The sequence below is a fragment of the Numenius arquata genome, chromosome 19, assembly GCF_964106895.1.
Source record: "Numenius arquata chromosome 19, bNumArq3.hap1.1, whole genome shotgun sequence".
NCBI classification, from domain to species: domain Eukaryota; kingdom Metazoa; phylum Chordata; class Aves; order Charadriiformes; family Scolopacidae; genus Numenius; species Numenius arquata.
Window position 1 is genome coordinate 6,050,470 of NC_133594.1, and position 19,564 is coordinate 6,070,033.

The 19,564-nt window shown below is 51.8% G+C and overlaps 2 protein-coding genes across 5 annotated transcripts; both read right to left on the reverse strand.

The window, feature by feature from the left end:
* Positions 1 to 5: 5 nt before the first annotated feature.
* Positions 6 to 5,596, reverse strand: SPOUT1 (SPOUT domain containing methyltransferase 1). 2 transcript variants are annotated; one of them, XM_074161284.1, is made up of 12 exons: positions 5,530 to 5,596; positions 5,397 to 5,439; positions 5,066 to 5,185; positions 4,575 to 4,734; positions 3,817 to 3,906; positions 3,466 to 3,515; positions 3,093 to 3,223; positions 2,590 to 2,662; positions 2,121 to 2,219; positions 1,324 to 1,426; positions 589 to 736; positions 6 to 394 (listed from the first exon to the last, which is right to left on the reverse strand). In XM_074161284.1, the coding sequence occupies exons 1-12, from the start codon at positions 5,563 to 5,565 to the stop codon at positions 320 to 322; spliced, it is 1,128 nt and encodes a 375-aa protein (XP_074017385.1). In that variant the 5' UTR covers positions 5,566 to 5,596; the 3' UTR covers positions 6 to 319. The 2 variants fall into 2 exon arrangements, with proteins under 2 accessions (XP_074017385.1, XP_074017384.1); XM_074161283.1 differs by having other exon boundaries at positions 5,524 to 5,565.
* A 705-nt stretch (positions 5,597 to 6,301) lies between these two features.
* KYAT1 (kynurenine aminotransferase 1) lies at positions 6,302 to 17,032 on the reverse strand. Of its 3 annotated transcripts, XM_074161281.1 has the most exons (15): positions 16,913 to 17,022; positions 14,897 to 15,018; positions 12,726 to 12,844; positions 12,516 to 12,574; positions 11,595 to 11,745; positions 11,134 to 11,283; positions 10,661 to 10,747; positions 10,418 to 10,546; positions 9,955 to 10,075; positions 9,205 to 9,281; positions 8,868 to 8,957; positions 8,516 to 8,702; positions 8,220 to 8,296; positions 7,828 to 7,914; positions 6,305 to 7,403 (listed from the first exon to the last, which is right to left on the reverse strand). In XM_074161281.1, the coding sequence occupies exons 4-15, from the start codon at positions 12,566 to 12,568 to the stop codon at positions 7,335 to 7,337; spliced, it is 1,278 nt and encodes a 425-aa protein (XP_074017382.1). In that variant the 5' UTR covers positions 12,569 to 12,574; positions 12,726 to 12,844; positions 14,897 to 15,018; positions 16,913 to 17,022; the 3' UTR covers positions 6,305 to 7,334. The 3 variants fall into 3 exon arrangements, with proteins under 3 accessions (XP_074017383.1, XP_074017382.1, XP_074017381.1); XM_074161280.1 differs by lacking the exon at positions 12,726 to 12,844 and having other exon boundaries at positions 16,913 to 17,032; XM_074161282.1 differs by lacking the exons at positions 12,726 to 12,844; positions 14,897 to 15,018 and having other exon boundaries at positions 6,302 to 7,403; positions 16,913 to 17,018.
* Positions 17,033 to 19,564: the final 2,532 nt, after the last annotated feature.

Genomic DNA, 19,564 nt, shown 5'->3' on the forward strand with positions numbered 1-19,564 from the left:
GACTTCAAGGTAGCTGAGGTTCCATACTGCTTTATTCCCCACCCCAGATGTCCTGAATCGAGACCCAATCTGCTGGCAAGCTTGTCCCAGCTGGTGAGGGGCAGCAACCAGCCCCTGGCTGGACCACGCAGGCAGGAGGGCGCAGACTTGCTGGTCCCAAAAGCAGCCAGACACTTCTCAAGCAGCACCGCCAGCTTTGGTCACGCTGTGTCTTGGCCCCGCCAGGCTCTTGGCATGATTTTTCCAGCGCCCCGCGTTTGAAGAGCCGCTTGCCAGAGGCAGTCCTCAGCTGATGGCAAGGTACGTGGTTTTCCTTCCCTCAGCTGTCGCTGGGTGTCTTCACAGCTTCATCGATGTGGGGTCTCAGTGCGGACAGAGAGATCAGCAGGGCTTCCTGGAACAGAGCCAGGCTGCAGTCAGAACTGCTGCTCTCTGAGGAGCACCAGGCAAGCCAGCCGCTCTCTGCTGAGGCGTCACCGTGGGGAATGACACCGTGGGCCTTATGTGTCAGTGCCAGAGGCGGAAACACAGCACTGCTCTGTGCACACAGGCATCGCGCCCCACCGTACCATCAGCCAACTGCCCTACCTCCGTCCGGATGGTTCTGCTGCCTTGGCTGGGACAAGTGTTCAGGTAGAAGTCAAACAGGACGCTTGGGTCGGTGACCTCCAGGTTTGGGTCTACATCAACCCCAGCTTCCAAGCCCTCAAGACCTCCGAAGACGACGAGGGCATGCCTATGGGGCAGCACAGGGACAGGGTGAGAGGGGACACTGGCTCTTACCCCTGTACCAAGGCAGATGCTACAAGCTTTAGACAGGAGAGGTGCTCATGTGCCTGGAACCTCCCAAGTGGATTAAGAATTGGCTTCCCATAAACAGTTCTCTTAACTTGATCTGCAAGAAGCTGACTAATTTCTTTTGTTCAGGTGTCTGGGTCTGTGTTCCAAACTCTTCTGTGCTGCTGAAGCAGGGAGCTGTGTCCCTCGCTGACCATGCCCAATGCAGCTGCCTCCCTGACAAAGCCCCAAAGCACGTGGCCAAAGTGACAGTCCCTGCCACCAAATGAACTGGGAGGACCCACTCCAGAGAATCTGGAAAGGAATTGGCCTTGTATTGGGGTAGTTTCCCCAGCTTCTATCATGCAGAAGAACGTGCCTTGGCACAAAAGGGAGCAGCAGAGCAGAGGAGGGAGCCTGCAGCCAAGTCTTGCACTTTTATCTAGGGGCGTTTCTGCCTGGGAGAGCACCAGGGACTCAGTGCAGCTCTGCTGCCCGCTCCAGGCCTCCCTGGTGGCTCTGAGTGGGGCCAAGCAGGACACAAACCTGAAGGAGGGGAGAGTGGCCTGGTCCACGGAGCTGCCCCGCTCTGAGGTGCCAATAGAGAGATCGTAGCCTTCCTTGAACGGGCACTCTGAGAAGACAGCACCTGGGAAACAAACAGGATATGGGGTTACTCACGGGGTGCCCTCGTCCATGCTGCGTGCATCTGGACAGGCTGAAACACTCCATGGGTGAACGGTGGCAGCAGAAGGAATTGCTTTTCAATGCCACTACTGCAGCAGGAGACAGAATGATTCCTCTTTCCTACATAATTCCCTTGCTGCAGGCATCTCTGGCACCCTTCTCAACTGCAGCACCTTTTCCTCAAACCTCAAATAGGTGCCAGGAGCCATTCCTTGACTCACGGCTTAGGATTTTCCTGGGAGCTCAAATCAATCAGAAGACAGGAAAAGGATTTTGCAGGGTTCTTGAGCTCAAATGTCACCGATGGCTTTGATGTGAATGAGCAGGAGGTAGTTATATGGAAATGATGTACTGGCTGGAGATGGAGAGCACCAACTCATCTCCTGCTACAACATGGACATTTGGCACAGCAGTGAGTGGAAGTAAAGGGCAGAGTACCGGTGGGTGACTGGGGTGATTCACACCCCTAGCTTTAATCCTTAAATTTGATTGCTACATGGCTGCTAGCTGCATGTGTAAGCTGCCTTGAGACAGAAGAGATTTCTAAGACAGAGATGTTAATGTGTGCTGCAGATGTGCAGTCAGTAGGCCTGAAATTGGTGTGGAAACCCAGGCAGAGATGCGGCAGAGAGCGGAGAACCCCTGCAGATACTTACTCAGGCAGGAGGCAAGGCGGACGCTGTAACCCCAGTACAAGCCTGAGACCGTCCGAGGATGGTGCGAGGACACCACGGTGCCTTTCCGCACTTTAGCTTCTGAAAGGGAAGCAAAGAGATCAATGACCCCTGTGATCTCCCAGTGAGAGCTGGATTTGACCAGCCACATACAGCAGTTTCTCTTGGGGCAGGGCACTGACTTGGTGTACAACCAAGAACCTCCCTTTGGAGCGCATTCTGGAAAGCGCGCAAGTATGTGTGGGCTGTTTATTGTTGGTCAAAGAGCTGGTAGTTCTTTCCAGTTAATTAGAGAGGTATGGTAAGGGTGTTAGTAAAATTGTGTGTGGAGTGAAGGGAACATGCAGAACTGTTGGGTACCTTAAAAAATCAGTACTCTGAAGGCTCTCATACAGAAGGACCAACTCCTGCAGGATTGAAGTTTAACGACAGTAACGGAGCAGTGGATTACCTGGCTTCTGGGGTTCCTCCAGGCGCACGGTGACTCGCAGACCGGCGTTCAGCTGTTTGTCAATCTGCACCTCCTGCAGTGAAAGTCACCAGAGTCAGACATTCTGGAAGTACTGAGGAAGGTGGGGAAGGAAGGGAACCCTCTGAGGAAGCGGGGGTCTGTTCTGGCCTGGAGCTGGAATGAGGAGCTCTGTGATCAGGGCCTGTGTGGTGCATACAGTGCAGAGCAGGCTCAGGGTGGCTTGGGTCAGCAGTCTTATTTTGCTGCTCAAAGGTTCAACTCCAGCAGTGAAGCTATGATGTGCTGGAATGGGCAGGCCTGCCAGGACTCAGGGAGCTACAACCATTAACGAGCCAAAAGGGACGAGATGGCAACAGCATTAAAACCCCATGTCAGCCCCCTATGGCCTTTGGAAACCCAGCAGTACCCACCCTGCCTGCTTCAAATCCACCAGAGAGGCAGGGGAAATTGTTTTGGGATCTGTGGGTAACAGACAGACATACCTTCCTCATCCCACAGTTAACAAAAGAGCCTCTGCCTGGCTTAGTTGGCCGGTCCAACACTACGCCTTCTCGGTACTCGGAATCCTCATCCACCCGCATGTGGTGAGGGCTGTCCAGGGGATTGAGGAGCCCTGGAACAGCACAGAGGAAAGAAACTGCTAAGGAGAGGACACAAACTGTGAGAACACAGGTGTAAGTACAACTGTTCTGCTGCCCCTTCCCTCTCTGGTCCAGCAGACCATAGCACAGCACCTCACCTGCGCTCTGAAGTGGAGAAAAGTTATTCAATTCTGTGCAAATTCCATGCAAAACAAGAGCCAGAACTCAGGAAGGGGGAGCCAACAGCTTGGGTCAGACACAATTGAATTATTACCTGCAAACTGCAGATCCTCATGTTTCGGAAAAAAGGATTTCCTCAAGTATCTGTTATCAGACAAGGTTAAAATGTGAAAACAGTTGTTTCCATGGAATCCAAACCTCAATTCTAACTCTGTATTGACTTAAAGGAGCTCTTCCAAGTCCCTAATCTACCTCTAACGTAGCATGCAGGTTGTATCCTGCATTCACTGCCATTCTTTCAGTTAAACTCCTGAACCAGACACGAAACAATCACATCCTGCATAGTTGTGCCACATAAGCAGTTTGGCTCCAGCTCTTATAGCCTCTGGCATGTGATACCCAAGGTAGTCAGTTCTGATTCACGGTCTGACCACGGTGGACTTACTGAGGGCACTCCAAGTACTGCAGGATCCGAGCCAGCTGCACGCAAGCCTTGCCTTTCCTCCCAATTCCTTCAAAGTCTCCCTCCACAGTCCTAAAAGAGAAAGAAAGCAGCTTGTGAACTCACCACAAGAGTGCACAGCCTCAAGTAGTCACATCTTCACAAGACCAAGCCTTGCTTCTAAATCTGAAAATAGCAGCAGCCCCCCTGCCTCCACCACCAAGAAATAAATGGGCCACATTATGAGGGCTACTCCAGACGAAGAGGCTATTAACAAATCACATTTGGAACTCTCTGTAAGCCAAGTATCTTTTTCAGTTTTGCTTTTGATCTTTGTGTGTTGACACAACCAGGCAGTTGGGTGCCATTGAGCTGGATGCTACAGGATTGCACAGCTTAGCCAGTGAAAACAGATGCCTTTTCAGGTCCAGGCTGAAAAGCTGAAGGGATAGGAATTAGTCTTCTATAAAGATATAGGGATGCCCTGTCCCTCCACAGCAAGATTTAAGAGTACAGGAGAACTTGACCTCCTGCTGCCTTGTCATCCCCATGCTGGGATAAATGATCCTAGTTCCCAGGGCATTTAAGCCAACATCTTTGCCCAGTGATATAAAGCTCTCCGTAATCCTGGTGTTTGAGAGAAGTTCAAACATTCGCTTGAGGTACACACAGTTCTTTGCTGGTCTTGGCTTAATAAAAGACTGAAGAAATTAGAAGTGGAGACGAAACACTTTCTGCGGAACAAGATGGCTCCTCCTTACTTTGCATCTTCTCCATGCTCGTCAAACACTACGATCTCATCCACGCAGAAGATGACACAGGCCCGAGCAATCTGTCCAGCGAGGTACGTCCGCAGCTCCAGCGACTGGGCGTTGTTCAAGATGGAGCCTGGCACGGCCACGCTCAGCGTGTAGTGACGTCCTGGGGAAGAGAGTGTGATCAGAAAGAGCTCCACAGTGACAGCTGCATGTACAGCATTTTATTTACTACTTCAACCGCAGCTGTGGTGAGGGAAAAAAGCAACCTGTATTTCTTGGATTTTTAACCACAGGTTTTCTCTTAAGAGGGGTCTCTCGTGCAGTGATGACTGCATCGTTTTCACACCTATTTATGCACATGGACTGATCTGTATCAGATCTGTGAAGCTGAGCATCACCTTTCCTATCAATACCCAAAACTGACTGACTTCTAACGACCAAGTTCTCCCAGCTCTTTCAGCCCAGGCCTCCCCATCGGGCCACAGCGGCATCACCTTTGTCTTCCTTCTGCTCCTCCTGCTTCTCGGCTTGTTTTTCCGCCAGCTCCTGCATCCGCTGTTTTTCCAGTTTCTTCAGTAGCCTCATTTCCTTCCATTTTTTCTTCTCTGCTTTCTCTGGAAGGGAGCACAGCATCTGGCTTTAAACAACCACCCGTGACGGCTCGGAGCAGGGCGGGAGGGCAGTAGCAGGGCCTGGAGGCCGCGGTGCGGAGCACGGAGCGCTCGGGGACGGCTCCTCCCGCTCCGAGGGCCCCGCCGAGCACCCCCGCGGCTGCGGCCCGGTCCGCCTGCCCGCTCCCAGCCCCCGCCGCGGGCCCGGCCTTACTCTCCTGCTTCCAGCGCCGCCAGTTCACCTTCCTATCCTCAGCCTGCGGGAGACAGCGGCCGTTACCGCCGGAATCCCCTCAGGGGCAGCCCCCGGTAACGGCCGAGCGCCCCCCCCCCATCCCCACCCGCACCCCTTTAGGCCGCTTGGCCGCGCCGTCGTCCGCCATGTTCCGCTCGCGCTCCCCGGCCACGCCCCTCCGCGGTGGGGATTGGCGGAGGCCGGCGTCACGTGAGCCAATGGCCAGGCAGGGGGGCGGGACCCAGTCTTTTAAGTCGCCTGGGCGGGATGTCAAGCTAAGCAGGGGCTGCTTCGTTCTGCGGGAGGATGGGTGACACAGGGGAAGCCGTGGGAGGGCGCGGGTGTTGCTCATCCTCTGCAGGGAGGCTGGGATAGGGGTGGGTCGGTCTGTCTGCCTTTGCATGAGCCCTTTGTGTGTGCTGGAAGATGGGGAGATGCACCCTGCCCCTTGCGGGGTGTGTCATGGCCTAAAGCAAGAGCCCACACACATGGGGATGTTGCAATCTTTATTCCCGTAATTAATCTTACGGTTGTTTATCTGTTTCGGTGATTGTGGCTCTCCCAGCGCTTGGCACCTATGGGGGTGCAAAATGGCCTTCAGCAGCACCCTCGCCCACCCAGACTGCACGAGCAGGTGAGATGGGACACATCTCATCGAAGGGGTGAAGGCAGGAGGCGGGTGTTTGCCTCCCCCCATTGCTCCGGGGGTGGGATCGGTGCCACCAGCTGTAGCCCCGCACAGAAAGCCTGCAGAGCCTCTACCCGCCAGCATGGGTGGGATGAGCCACCATCACTGTGGGACGCTACACAGCTGTTGCACGGGTGAGGGCAGCTCTCCAGGAGAGCTGCGTCAGCCCTGTAATCATTAGAGACATCCACTCTTCAATAACTGCAGTAATTAATCTTTAATAATTTAACCGCCACAAATACTTATCTCACAGTCTGTTGCACGCAACCCCTGCGTGATTGATGATGCTGTTTTACATTCTTATCCAGGTCAAAATCAAAAATGGTGCAAGAATTACCTTTCAAAATGCTGCTCGTGTTATCTCTACCGCCCACCAGCCCGGTGGGCGGGAGGTTGTGGGGGCCACCAGCGGCAGGAGCAGCCCGAGGCCGCTGTGCCCTTCCTCCCCACGCGCTGCGTGCCCTCATCGAAGTCCTAAAGGTTTTGCTTTGCAGCCCGGGCGATGCTGCCAAGCCCTGATGAAGTGCTAGGGGTGGTTTGGGGGAAGGTCTGGCAATAGCTGGGCTATTTATGAAAGCCCATTTCCTCGGGGGAGCCAGTTGCCAATTCTGCGGTCGCTTTCCCCCGAGGTGCACAGAAAAAAAACTAATAGGAAAATTGTTAATTACGGGAAACAGCATTTCACTGGGTTTATAATTTTCAGGCTCGGAGGAATCAACCTGCTGATGGGTGGTGATGCTGCACAGTCCCACGAGAACATGAGTGCTGGTAGAAATGCTGTCCTACACCTTGGGGTAAACAAGTAGGTATGCGGAGCAAGAGAAGCCACACTAACCCTCCAGCGTGGCCTTGAAGGTAGATCCTGAAACACCTTTTCAGAATTTGGTGGTGGAAAAGACCCCAGGAGCCACCCTTACTTTGTGTCTTGCTGGATGCATCCCAGAATTGATTATCAAAGTCTTTAAACATGGTAAGAAGAACCATCAAATACTGGCAGTGCATGGGAAGACTCACTTTTTGCAAGGAACAGCGCGGTCATTTCACAGTGACAGAAAGTGTCTCCCAGATCCTGGGCCTGGCAAACCTCTTACCCATTTGTCTGACACAAAATGTGGTTGAAAGCACAAAAATAAGGACGTGTTAAAGCTTGTAGCCAAGCAAAGGAAGAGGAGGAAGAGCGGTTGTGATAGGTGAGTACCAGGGAGAGCCTGGTTTTGTCTCCAGTGTTCTCAGGGACTGGTTTTCTCCCGTTTCCATTTTTGCAATATGTCATTTGCTGCTTTCAGTGTGGCTTCCTCCTAAACAAATACCATAGGTTCAATCAGTGGCTTCCAACCAAAGCCCCTTTCCCCTCACAGTGGGGGAGTCATCATTTATATAAAATCTCATTCTCATTCTGGAACGCCCCGTGCTCAGTGTGAGACAGGCTCAGCCTCTCTGGGGCAGGCATAGCCACGGGGCAGTCAAACGTGCACCCAGAAGACTCCCTGCCTTGACCAAGAAATGTGGGATGCTGACGGGACAATGCTGAGATGGCACGGGCACCCCTTCTGTCCCTAGCTCAGCTCCCATGTCTGCAGGAGAGGGTTGAACCATCTGTGATGCCACGCTCAGGCTTTAATGCCCAAGGCGCTCTGCATTTCTTCTTGGCATTTATCTAATCAAACCAGCCCTGATTATTACTCTCAACCTCACCATCCTTTGTGCTGCCACGTATCTCACCTTTGCAAAGCAGAAGCGGATGAAATGGCTGTAGTTGTTCTTGTGGGCCCCAGAATAGAAAGCCGAGAGCGGGATGGCGGCAAGTCCCTGGAAAGGGGAAACACGTGGAGCTGAGGTTACTCTTTCTGGGCCGGTGTGAAGCCACCTGCTTATTGCTCACAAGTCTCATGGATGGGCTTGTAGATGCCCTTGGTGCTCTGTCTGCTCGCTCTGCTCAAGCTCAGGCTGCCAGGGTTGGGGTCAGCTGCTGACAGACACCCTGGGCATCTCCCGGATGAGCTGCTGGACCCGGTGGTGGGGGTGATGTGCTGCTGGCTCCCGTGAGCACAGCCAGCAGGGAGGGCACAAACCCACCCAGGGCAAAGGCGGCAGAAAGGGCCAAGTGCATTTACCTTGTTCTTGACCATCCACTTTGCAAATCTGGAGTCGTAGGGCTCATCAGAGTCGGGGACATCAGGCACTCTGGATTCTGCAGGAGAAGCACAGCAGCGCGGAGGTGGGGGCTGCTGCCGGGTGCCTCAGCCAAGTCCCAAACCCATGGCCTCTGGGAGCTCGGATGGGAAACACTATTGTCTGTCCCTGCTTTGGTGGTGGTTTATGCAGGTTCCTGTCCCTGCCAGGGGTACCATTCTGAGCTGGCCTCCCACACTTAACCCTCTCTGAGCAAAACTGCAGCTGTGTGACTCACTGAACTTGGAGATGTCTGCCACCAAGAAGTAGGTGCCCTCGGGGACGATGGGTTTCATCCCCACAGCATCCAGGCTCTGGACCAGCCAGTCCCTCTTCTGCTGCAGCTCCTTGGGCAGTTGGACGAAGTAGCTGTCTGCTTTCCCGTAGAGCTCGAGCTCCCTCTGGAAACCCTGAGCCACGGCCTCCTGTGAGGAGAGAGGTGCCCAGTGGGGAGATGGTCAAGACTTGTATGAGAACCGGAGTGTTTGCTCCAATGCAATTCACAGGTAAGTAAGGAGCAGAAGGACTCTCTCTCACCCCTGCTTCAGGGGTTTAGGAGTTGCGGGGACAGTTGCAGCGAGCCACCTTACCTGGGCAATGGTGGCACAGTGGTACACTGAGTTTTGGTGCACATTACGGAGGTGCTGCAGCAGCCGGTTGGGTCCCACGGTCCAGCCCACCTGTGGTCAGGAGAGGAGGAGGAAAGTGGTAAATGTCTGGGTACTTGCTTGGGCTGCCCTTTTTTTGTCTGTGCTGGCTTCACTGTATGCTCCAGACAGAGCTACTGTAAAGCAGCTTTGGTACTTTCAGACTCTGAGGTTCAAAGCCAAGTGTGTGGCAGCAGTGTCCTCAGAGCCATGGGACCCATGCTCTGGAGCAAAGGGGTGGGGATGGGGAGAACACGAGATGCCGCACAGGAGAATTCACCTTCCATCCAGTGGCACTGAAGGTTTTTCCAGCACTCCCGACGATCACCGTGCGGTCCCACATCCCTTGCAGGCTGGCTGGCAATGAAACAGGAGAGAAACACCGATGGCAGAGCTCAGTGTGCTTGATTCTCGGCTGCATTAATAACATGGTGGGAGCTCTTCGCCCAACATAACCCACGGTGGCCTCCTGTGTTCACAAGCGCATCTTTCACCTGGGTGAGCCTCAAAGCACATCCCAAGCAGGCAGCCAGGTTTCTCAAGAGCATTTCTTTTGTAATTGTTTTCATACACAGGTACTGAGCCCGGGGGCTCCCAGAGGTGCTAAGCACCATCACCCTGCAACAAGGTGATTGCATGTTACTGCAACAGGAAGAACAGGCCTCTGAAATCATGTTGGAATGGATGTCCTAAAACTAGAGACACCAGAAAACTGTGGTTTTATGAAGTGTGGGGGGAAAAAAAATATAGTTTCTCTGGAGCCAAAGAGCTCTTTGCTCTGGATCTCACACTGCGTAGCCAACTCTCTGTTTCCGCTGACTGGCTCTGGAAGTCAGGGCTCCAGTTCAAGACCTGGTTTGGTGGCTGAGAATGAAGTGTGGCAAAATATCTCTAATGGGCATATGTGCCTGTTAGAGCTGTGCGTGTAAGTAGCCTATGTAATTCCCAGGGGAGCCCAGTTAAATCACCAGTTCTTTCCCTGAAGATGCCCAGAGAAGTCACCCAAGCTCAGCCAAGCTATTCTCCATACCGATGCGGATGTGCTCCTTCCCGTCGTAGACCAGCCACTCGTACACTTCATCGCTGATGCACAGGACATCGTGCTTCACGCACAGGTCTGCAATGAGCTCCAGCTCCCCTCGGCTGAATACCTGCAGCAGGCAGGGAGTGGAAGACAGATGCTGCAGGAGCATTTCTCAGCCCCTGCCTGTCCCTGCCTCTCTGCAGAGGCTCCACGTCCTGCCTGCACCATCTCCCAAGCTAGGGTGGGCAGGAGCTTTCTGCAATGGTCTAACAGGGAAAAGCCACGGCTGCCACAAAAGACCAGGCTTAAAAACACCAGGTGAACGAGTGCAGTGTGTGGTGCTGCCAAAACACCCATTTCCCTTGTGTGCAAAGAAGATCGAGTCATTGCTACCCTGCAAATGCGGCTGGGTGAGCTGGAGCATCCCAGCTGCTTTCGGGATCAGCCACAGCAAGGCCAGAGGTGTTACCTTGCCCAGAGGGTTGTTGGGTGAGTTCAGGACAATGGCTTTTGTCCGTTCACTGAATTTAGAAGCCAGTTCAGCCGGGTCCAGCTGCCAGTCTGCACTAGACATCAATTTGCCATCTTTTGGAGCTTTCTAGAGAGAACAGAGAGGAATCTCAGCTTGCTTTGTTACCTCTACACTTTGCTTACCACTCACCTCTTTGGTATGACTCTGCCCTCCTCAATGGCTTTGCTCTGACCCACTCACCAGTCTCAGTGGGACAAACACGGGTGTCCCACCAGCCATTTTCGTCATCGGCTCATAGCAGTCGAAGAAGGGCTCAATGATTATCACCTGGAAGAAAGGGACACATAAGCACCCTCCTGGCTCTGCTCAGACCTTTCCCTGATGGGTGCAGAGAGCAATGGGAGGGACAGGAAATATTAATCCTTGAATTACTGTCATGGAGAACATGCATTGCCAGTGGGCAGTGTCAGGAAAGAACAACATCACTCAGGGCACAAAGGTTATTTTGCCTGATGCAGAAAGAAGTCAGTGCCTTGTAGCAGAGATTTTTTTATTATTTTTTTTTCATTTGGAAGCTCAAATACTGGAGAATGGGGATAACTTTTTTCTGCTTTGCAAAAAGACTATGAAAACCTGCTCCTGGCAGACCCACAGCCAAGAAGGGCTCTGCCAGAGGAAGGCTTCCTGTGCAACAAGCCCAAATCTTGGGTTACCTCATCGCCTTCTTCAATGAAAGCCTGGAAGCAGCAGAAAAGAGCCTGGTATGCCCCCACAGTCACCATCACATTGGTCATAGGATCCAGGTCTTGTCCAAGCAGCTTCCCAAAAAACTGGGCTAGGATCTTCACCAGAGGTGGGTGGCCCTGTGGGGTGAGAGGAGAGGTGGGAATTGGGATGCAGAAGCCTCCTAAAACACAGATGAGCCCTTGGAAGGGGCCTGGGCAGCCACGTGCCCTGTGACTGAGCATGTGGGGAATCTTCTAGCCCAGCTACTTCAAACGGTCTGGAAAAGCAGGGTGTCGCACCCGGGTGCGGGGTGCCCAGGCTGAGGCTGGATGTGTGTTTTGCCTCATGTGGTTTGCCCTGTTTATTGCTGCCTGGTGAGCTCTGAAGCAGCCAGGGCTAAAGGGGAGCAAGGGGGACATTGCTGAGGAGCGGGGGTCTGTCCACGCACGAAGGCACGGGTGTACTGGTGCAGCATGTGGTTCTCCCCGCTGAGGGCTCTCACAAACGCCTCCTTCAGAAAGTCCGGTGGGGGGAAGTCGGGGAAGCCCTGGCCCAGGTTCACCTTGGAGTAGGTGGCAGCCAGTTTTACAAACTCCACCCTGGAGAGAAGGACAGGAAAGAAAGAGAGGCATTTACAGAGGGTCCAGGCAGCACGCTGGCACCGGCTCTGCTTGCCAGCATCCCTTTGGAAGTGAGGATGGTGTCCCTCCTGCAGAGCCATCCTGCTGCTCACAGGTGGACAGGACCAAGCACAGGTCATTTCAGACCTATTTCAATTAAACCAAGGATGAGGCACTGGGGGGTGGCTTTAATTTGTTCTTGAAAGAAACAGCCACTGCGCTGTCTGGTTGTGTGGTCACAGCTGAAGCCACACAGCGATTCTGATCAGACCAGGCTGAGCAGGAGAGGACTTAGAGGTTTTCAAGCTCATACCAGTTCTGTAAAATTAGGAACTAGATACTGTGAAGACCTCTGCAGAGGGAAAGGCAGGCTGGACTCAGTGCTTGACTCACCCGAGAGTCATCAGCAGTTTGTAGCTTGAAATCAAGAAGAGCGGGGCTTTGGGTGCTGCTGGGATCATTGGGGTGGACAGGTCAGGTGGAGTGCAATGCACTACAATGTGCCTGCCTTCCCACAGGATGGTGTGGGACACGTGATATGGCATAAAGTGTCAGCAGCAGGTACAGAGCTGAGCCAGGGTAGAGTCTCCTGGGACAAACCTGCCCTGATGTGCTTCCTGAATGAATGCAAAGCAGCTGAGGGAGACTCTGCTGCTCTGTGCTGTGTGGCTGTGGCAGTTTCTACCTGGCGTTAGGCTGCTTAAAACCACATCTACCACCAGGGTAAACCAGATATTCTCTTAACTCACCAGATATTCTCATCTGTTCCCTCCAGCCTCCGAGCTTGCACTGGCCGTGACATTTTTGCCTGCAAAGAGAGAGAGAAAGAGAGAGAAAGTGAGTTTGAAGATTTCACCAGTGGCGATGGGGCCACACGTGATGAGGACGTGACAACCCCAGGTAGGTTTTTCCCAATAGAAGGTGTGCCCTTATTGCTTCATGGGTTGTTGCTGACCAACCTTAGGGCAGCAATGCTGATGCAGTGGCTTCTGGAAGAGGTTTCACACAATTTTTATGAAAGATCAGACAGATGAGAGCTGGCACAGAAGGACGTTTCATTTACAAGTTTCAACGAGAACTGAGAAAACAGATGAACAAAAGAAGCGTGTGTACACTCACTGGGGAGCTGGCAATGCCTTAAACCTCATTTTCAGTTGGACTAAGTCATGGGGTCAAATGAGCTCAGCCAAGCTGTAAGAGCCAGGTCAATGATCCCAGATCTCAGGCTTCTGCCTTTGTAGCTTCTCTTGTCCTCCATTGGAAGGACCTCCTTGGTCTCTACAGGCCAGAAAACATCCCCTTTTCCTAGAAGAAACGTTTTTATTCCATACTGCTCTAAGGAGTAGCAGAAGTAGTGTTTGCTCCTTTCTCCTACTGGAGCCCTCGGTGAAGGGACTTGCTCTAGATCCTAAACAAAATGCTAGGTTTTGCACCTAAAGTTCATGGCAAAACCAGGCTGCAGCTGGGTACAGGCAAGAGGGGAGCACAGCAGAGGTCAGTCTGATGTACGGAGACACCAAGGTACAGTTGCCTTTTTAATTTATTTAATGACTGATATTTAATTTCCACCTGCATCATGGCTGGGGGGGTAGGAAGAAGGACAGTAGGAAACATTCAAAGCAAAATCTTCCTTCCAGTTGGATAAGCACAGTGGGATAAGGTCATATATGCTTGATGGGGAATTTATCATGAGGATGATGAAAAGCGGCAAAGGCAGAATTTAATAACTCAACAGCACAGGGAAAAGGTAACCAGACAGTGAAGGGACTGGAAACTGGAGAGAAATGATGCTCAGTGCACCAAGAACAGCCAGTGCGGGGATGTGAGGAGAGAGTCTCTGAAGCAACGAGCCAAGATAACGATTGTCACCACAGCAAATCAAATGCATTTGAACAGGGATGAGGAAGGCACGTGAAAGCAGCCGAGATGTGAGACGCAGAGCTGCAATGCGAGAGGACAGGGTCTCTGCTCTGCCTTGCCGGGATGGTGTGGGGGGGTACCAGGTCAGCCTCCCTCCCCAGGCTCAGCTGCAGTGGTAACTCCCTGCTCACCCTGGTGTACCCCGAGGGCTGCACCACAATTTGAAAAGTGCCTCAACGATGTTTTGTGTTGAGGTCTCTGGATTTTTATACAGCTTCAGCCCTCACTTGGGATCTTTGTGAATCACTTGCCGAGGAGCCTTGTGTTTCAGAGGGCACCCAGTGGACTCTGTGCTCCCCCGTGGTGCTGGGCAGGCAGCCAAGGGCGAACAGAAGTCACTGCTCCCCGGGTCTAGGGGAGCCCCATTCCTCTCCCTCAGCATCCCGCTTTGCTCTTTCTGCACAAGCTCATGGATATTATGGTCAGCAAGACCCGGTGCCTGAGCTGATTTTGGTGGGAGTAGAAGGATTTGTGGTTTGGGAAGTAAAAAATAGCTGGTGGTGAATTATTGACAGCTCCAGTGCTTTTCTCTTGCGATGGGGATGCTGCCAGCCACAGTTCAGAGAATTTAACAGCAAATGTGGTGGGGGTCAGTGGGAAGAAGGCACTTTAAGCCTAGACATTCCCAGTTCTGAGGAAAGGCCTCATCTGCTCCAGCCCTTTCAGGAAGGGAAATGACGAATACTTTCTTCTTTTGATGTCTCCCATCCCATCCCCAGCCTGTTCTGCCCCCCAAATTGAACAACTTGTTTCTCCAGCTGCAGTTTGCCTGGCGGCCAGACAGGGTAATTGAGTGCAAACGTAGAACACTTAGCAGCCACAGCCTTCCACCACTGCCTCCCTGCTGCACGTGATTTTCTTGCTCTGCCTGCTTGTGTCTCCAAGCGGGATGCTGATATTTCCCAAGCACTGTGCAACCCAAGAGGCTTTAGTAGAAAAGATCATCAGGTGAGGCAACCCCACATACAATGAGCTTTCTCCTGTATGAAGGATATACTTCTGCTTATGAGATGTTCCCTTTAAACAGGCTACCTGGAAATAAGCGGGTACTGAAGAGATTGGACCAGTGTGGCTTTTCCTGACATGCCCTATCTGCCATTGCTGCCAAGGCTCACTTCTGGGCAGTGAGCTCCCCTGGGCTCTGCACCGCTGCAGCCTGAGCCAGGGACCAGGCTGCTGGCCAGAAACAGTCACACTGGACATTCAGTACCTCGCTGGAGTAGGAGCTATATCCAGCGCTGCTCTTCCTCCCCAGCAAGAAGTGAAGCAGAGACAGTCCTGCTCTCCTGAGCATGCCACGGCTCCTGCTGTCTCAATCCTGTGGGCACGGACCTGCATTTCCCCCGGACACAAAGCAGAGGGGTGAGTTAATCGCTCCACAGCTGCAGGGGCAAAGCAAACGCTCCATGTATCCGGGGACGCAGCGCAGCTCTGGGCCCAAAGCTGTGGTTATTCTGCCACAGAAAGGAAAAGGGGGAACAAGCTGCTTTGTGTGTTGTCACCGCAATGCCAAACAGCGCTGGGATTGTACTTTGTGCCCATGACACGCACAAAGTCAGGATCACAAGGGTAACCATGGCTTCTGCCTTCTCCCTCCCCAGTTTTAGGCTCCCCTCTCTTTCCTCTGCACTGGGGGAAGCGGTGCAGACACCAGCGAGAGGGCATTCTCTGGGAATTCACTATTCAGCATCAGCTTCCCATCCAGTTTCATTGATCCCAGGTATCTCTTGCCTCTGCCCTTCCTCCCCTGCAACACCTCCACCTTCCTCACCGAAGGGGCTGTGCCTTGGCAGGGCTGTTTGGCCACCCTGCCTCTTGGGGCTGCCCAGTGAAACAAGGGGCCTTAGGGATGTACACTGGGCAAACCCACCCCTTCCTCTTCCTTCATGGTTTTAAGGTTACCAAAAAAAAAATAAAAAAAAAATCAAAGCAAGAGTGCTGCTGTCTTTGAGAATTTCTGGCCTCTCAGCTGCTGCAGCTCCAAGCTCTTTAGTCACAAGTTTTATTCTGATTAACACTATGTCAGCTTCCATCTCCAAAGTGATTTTGGTGTTTATTTTACCTTCAAGGCCCCAAACAAATTAATTTCTGTGCTGGATGTAGCCTGCTCCTTCATCTCAGGTCCCCTTAACTATTCTACAGCATTTCTTAAACGTGCAGTATTTAAGCTAAAATAAGTTAATGTTTTGTCAGGTACTCCAGATAAAAGCAGTGAGTCTGGAGGATGCATGTACCTTTGTTTTGACCAGCCACGGATTAATTTACCCAGCTGCCAAAAAATAAGTTACAACGAGTTTGAAGCTGGCCAGCCCACAGGTAAGTTCTCAGCACTGCTCGGTGCACTTTCCATCCTTACATGCAGGATGCGAGTCCGCTTCTAACACAAGTGCAAAGCAGCTGAGACCAGTGGGATTTTACATCTCTTTGGGAAAATGGGAAAACACATCATAAGATTGCTTGGGACTGCAAAATACCCACTTTGTCCCTGTGCATGGGGACAGCTGCATGTTGGGAACGGGCGCTGAAATGCGGGGGGACACTGCTTTGGGATGCAAAGCAAATGAGCACCAGAAGGAGGTGACTAACCCTGCAGGTGACAAAATGGAAGTGTGGCAGTAAAAAAGGGCTTCACTGGGCTACAGAAAACTACAGAGGTGGTGGGAGAGCTGCGCACAAGTCTCCTGTAAAGAGCTAGAGGCAGCATCGGGGTCAGGGTGACTGGGGCTAGGGCAGAGGGCTCTGCCTTGCCTCCCCAGCCCTAGACAATGTTTCGGAGAGGGGTCAGCCACCAGAAAGTCAAAAAGCCTGGGAAAGGCTTAGTCTCATGGTTTTGGGCACTTCAGGCTGTGCTGTAGGCACTCTCCCAGCTGGGAGCCAGGGCACCTCTCGCCCTGGCGGGGTGCATGGTTTGGAGCGCACTGAGGATTTTGGAGGTGACAGCTGAAAGGTCACCATGGGCACCGGTCACTCGCCACCTCCTGCCCTCCAGCCTGCGGGCACCAGCTTTTTTCCTCTGTCCCACTGCTACCCAAGCACCTCCATGGTGCTGGCCAGCCTGTCTGCTCACAGGTCCCCCAAAGGGCTTTGGGGACAATGGTTCCCTTGATCCCGTCACACCATGGGGTCCAACACCACAGCGGAAGCATGGGCGGCTGCAGCAACAACAACCAGCAAGCAAACACAACGTAGGTGCCAGAAGGGATGGTGGGGGGTAAAACCAACTTACATCAAGCTGGGACACGCTGCCTTATGCTGCGAAAGTCTGGCACGACCGCCCAGGCTGCGTTTGCATACATGTCGCCCTCTCCCTGTCTCTGAAATGCTTCATCTGCAGCTGGGACTTCCTGGGAGGAGTCGGAGGGACTGCAGGGAGGGAGAAGCCGAGCTACAACACTCAGATGGAATAAATCGTACCGGGGAAGGGGAGGTCTCAGTTCCATCTCTACAGCAGCAGGGTGAGGGAGGAGAGGGCTTTTGGAAACAGGTCCCTTCCTCCGCAAGGCTTGGAGCCAGAGCTGCCAGAGGATTTGGGCTGCCTGGGAAAATATCTCAGCATATTGTTCAGATGGAGGCCCATACCGGCATAATTATAGCGGGATAATTTTTGTGGTATGGCTATAATTACTTTGGCATGGCAATGGCTGGGAATTTTCCTTTGAGTGAAGCCTTCCGTCATTTTGAAAAAATGAATTTTTAAGTCAGTCAGACACTCTCAAAAATTCCACCCTGTAGGCTTAATATTATTAGAGAAGAGAACGGGTCATAGGTACAGAAGGTGGAGGCACCAGCGTTCTGTTCATCAGAAGTTAATGACCTGCTGTCACGATACAACCTAAAGCAGGATCCTGCAGCGTCATCCGACCCCTGGGCTGTGGATGGGCTGGGACACAGACAGCAGCTTCGGAGGGGGATTTTGGTGCATGGATGCAGGAGCTGGACTCTCCACCAGTCATTTGCTCAAGTGAGGTGTAGAGAGCAAATTATTCTCTCACAGCTTCCCTCTTCCTTTTGTGACGAGGCTTTACATGCACCGATGAATCAGGTCGCGTAGCTCTCCTGAGTAATTACTGTCTCCCTTTCACAGGAGGAAAAAGTGAGCCAGAGGGAAAGGAAGCGGCTGACGTCTGCTGTGCCAAAGGTTCCCGAACCCTCACCTGATGTCCGGCCGCTGGGCTCACAGCATCCCTGCCATGACTAAGCAGGAGGGAACGTCAGTGCAGGCAGATGCAAACTCTTTGTTTTCTAAACTTCTGTTTAACTCAAACACTGAAACAAACAGATGGAAGGAAGACCTGTGTTTGCCTCCCTAGGAATGTACACAGCACATCCTGAGCCACCTCATAGCTCGATGCTATTTTTTCCTGCTGCCCTCGCTGTATTTTCTTTGCCCCCTCCTCTACCAGCCTTGCACCTTCCCTGGTGGTTGTTTGCCCCTGAGCTGAGCACCCTTGACCAGCTAAATTAGCAAAAAGCCAACCTGGCAGAAAAGTGGGCAGTTTTCTGTAGGGTTGAACTGTCTCAGGACAGGGTGGGTGTGAGTGCTAAAGGCACTGCAAGGAAATACTGATCTGGGTAGTGACTGGAGCGGAGTGGGGAGAAGAAGGGATGGACAGGAACAGGACTACCCACGTCCTTTGGAAGGATTTGGCCTTTATGTTGGTTCAACAGTAACTTCACCTTAATGTCCTCTTGAAATTCAGCAGAAATTGCTGGATAATATGCATGCGGCCAGCGAGGAAAAGCACACTATCTGACCTTCTCGGAGTTTTTACTGTAAAACTCAAGGAAAATTAGGACCTTCTCTTTCTTCAGGTAATTTTAATTTAACAAGTGCATCTAGACACAAACAAGTTTTCTTAAAGATGGGTTTTTTTTTAAAAATCTAGCTATTGCAGTGGGCTGGTGAGTCTGTCCCCTGGCAGGTGGGATCATAGCTCCCCTGGTACAGGTCCTGTGCCTATGGCTACAGGAGGATGCTAAGACCTATAATGTTCCTAGAAAGCCGCAGATATGCTTATTCTACTATAGCAGTGATCATTGGTCTATACAAGTTAAAATTGGCTGCACTTAACCACTCAGAACTGCCTCTTGTACACTAATGAAATTATAATGAATGCCTTTGAACCATCCTTTATGAATTTTTTAAAAAATGATGCTGCCCAGTGTCCTCCAATGAGTCAGCCAAATGAAAATAGCCATTACTGAATCAGACTTTTTTCCGGTACTGCAAAATTACTGTTGGATACATCCTTCTAACACATCAGTGTTACTATTCCTGATGCAAAGAAACAAACGCTGTATTTTTCAGTGGCCTTAGTTCAGGGAGCTGTTGTTATAGAAATGGAACGGGGTTTCTAAAATATTCCGTCACATAGGTTGGTTCTCTGCAGAAAATCCCATTGCCAGAGGTTGATGTTCACAAAGGAGACAGAGGAGTCCTGGAAAGACTTTATTGGAATAAAGGGAGAGCCCACTGGAACATATTCCTGTGGAGTCTCTCAATTTTCCGGAGGATGCATCCTCCATTTTATCCTAATTCCCTGGCCGCATGTAACGTTCTTCCTTTCCCCGTTGGCTGAGGTACTTGGAAGGTACAGATTTCTCGATCCACCTATTACACAAAAGTTTCACTTTTGCGGTTTTTCAGTTGTCTAACTTTTGCATTTTCAGTTAATTCCCTGATTTTTCGGTTATCTCACTCCTGCAGTTTCAATTAACTCTCCTATTTTTTTCAGTTATCTCATCTCACCCCTGCAATTTCAGTTAACTTCCCTGCTTGTGGAGACACTCTTATCCATATTTTATCACCTGTTTGTGAAGACACTCTTATCCCTATCTTATCAGTTCTTAAGGAAAAAGTGGTAAAAGCTGCAATTTA

Bases quoted from the DNA above. Each gene is read 5' to 3' on its own strand.
- SPOUT1 (XM_074161283.1), bottom strand. From the start codon at position 5,565: ATGGCGGACGACGGCGCGGCCAAGCGGCCTAAAGGGGTGCGG. The intron at 5,186-5,396 runs GTAAGGCCGGGC...GCTCCCTTCCAG, and splicing joins GCGGCGCTGGAAGCAGGAGA to AGAAAGCAGAGAAGAAAAAA. The intron at 2,663-3,092 runs GTATGTCTGTCT...CTTTCACTGCAG, and splicing joins TTAACTGTGGGATGAGGAAG to GAGGTGCAGATTGACAAACA.
- KYAT1 (XM_074161280.1), bottom strand. From the start codon at position 14,980: ATGCTCAGGAGAGCAGGACTGTCTCTGCTTCACTTCTTGCTGGGGAGG. The intron at 8,958-9,204 runs GTGAATTCTCCT...TCCTGACCACAG, and splicing joins TCAGTGCCACTGGATGGAAG to GTGGGCTGGACCGTGGGACC. The intron at 8,703-8,867 runs GTAAGGTGGCTC...CTCTCCTCACAG, and splicing joins ACTGTGCCACCATTGCCCAG to GAGGCCGTGGCTCAGGGTTT.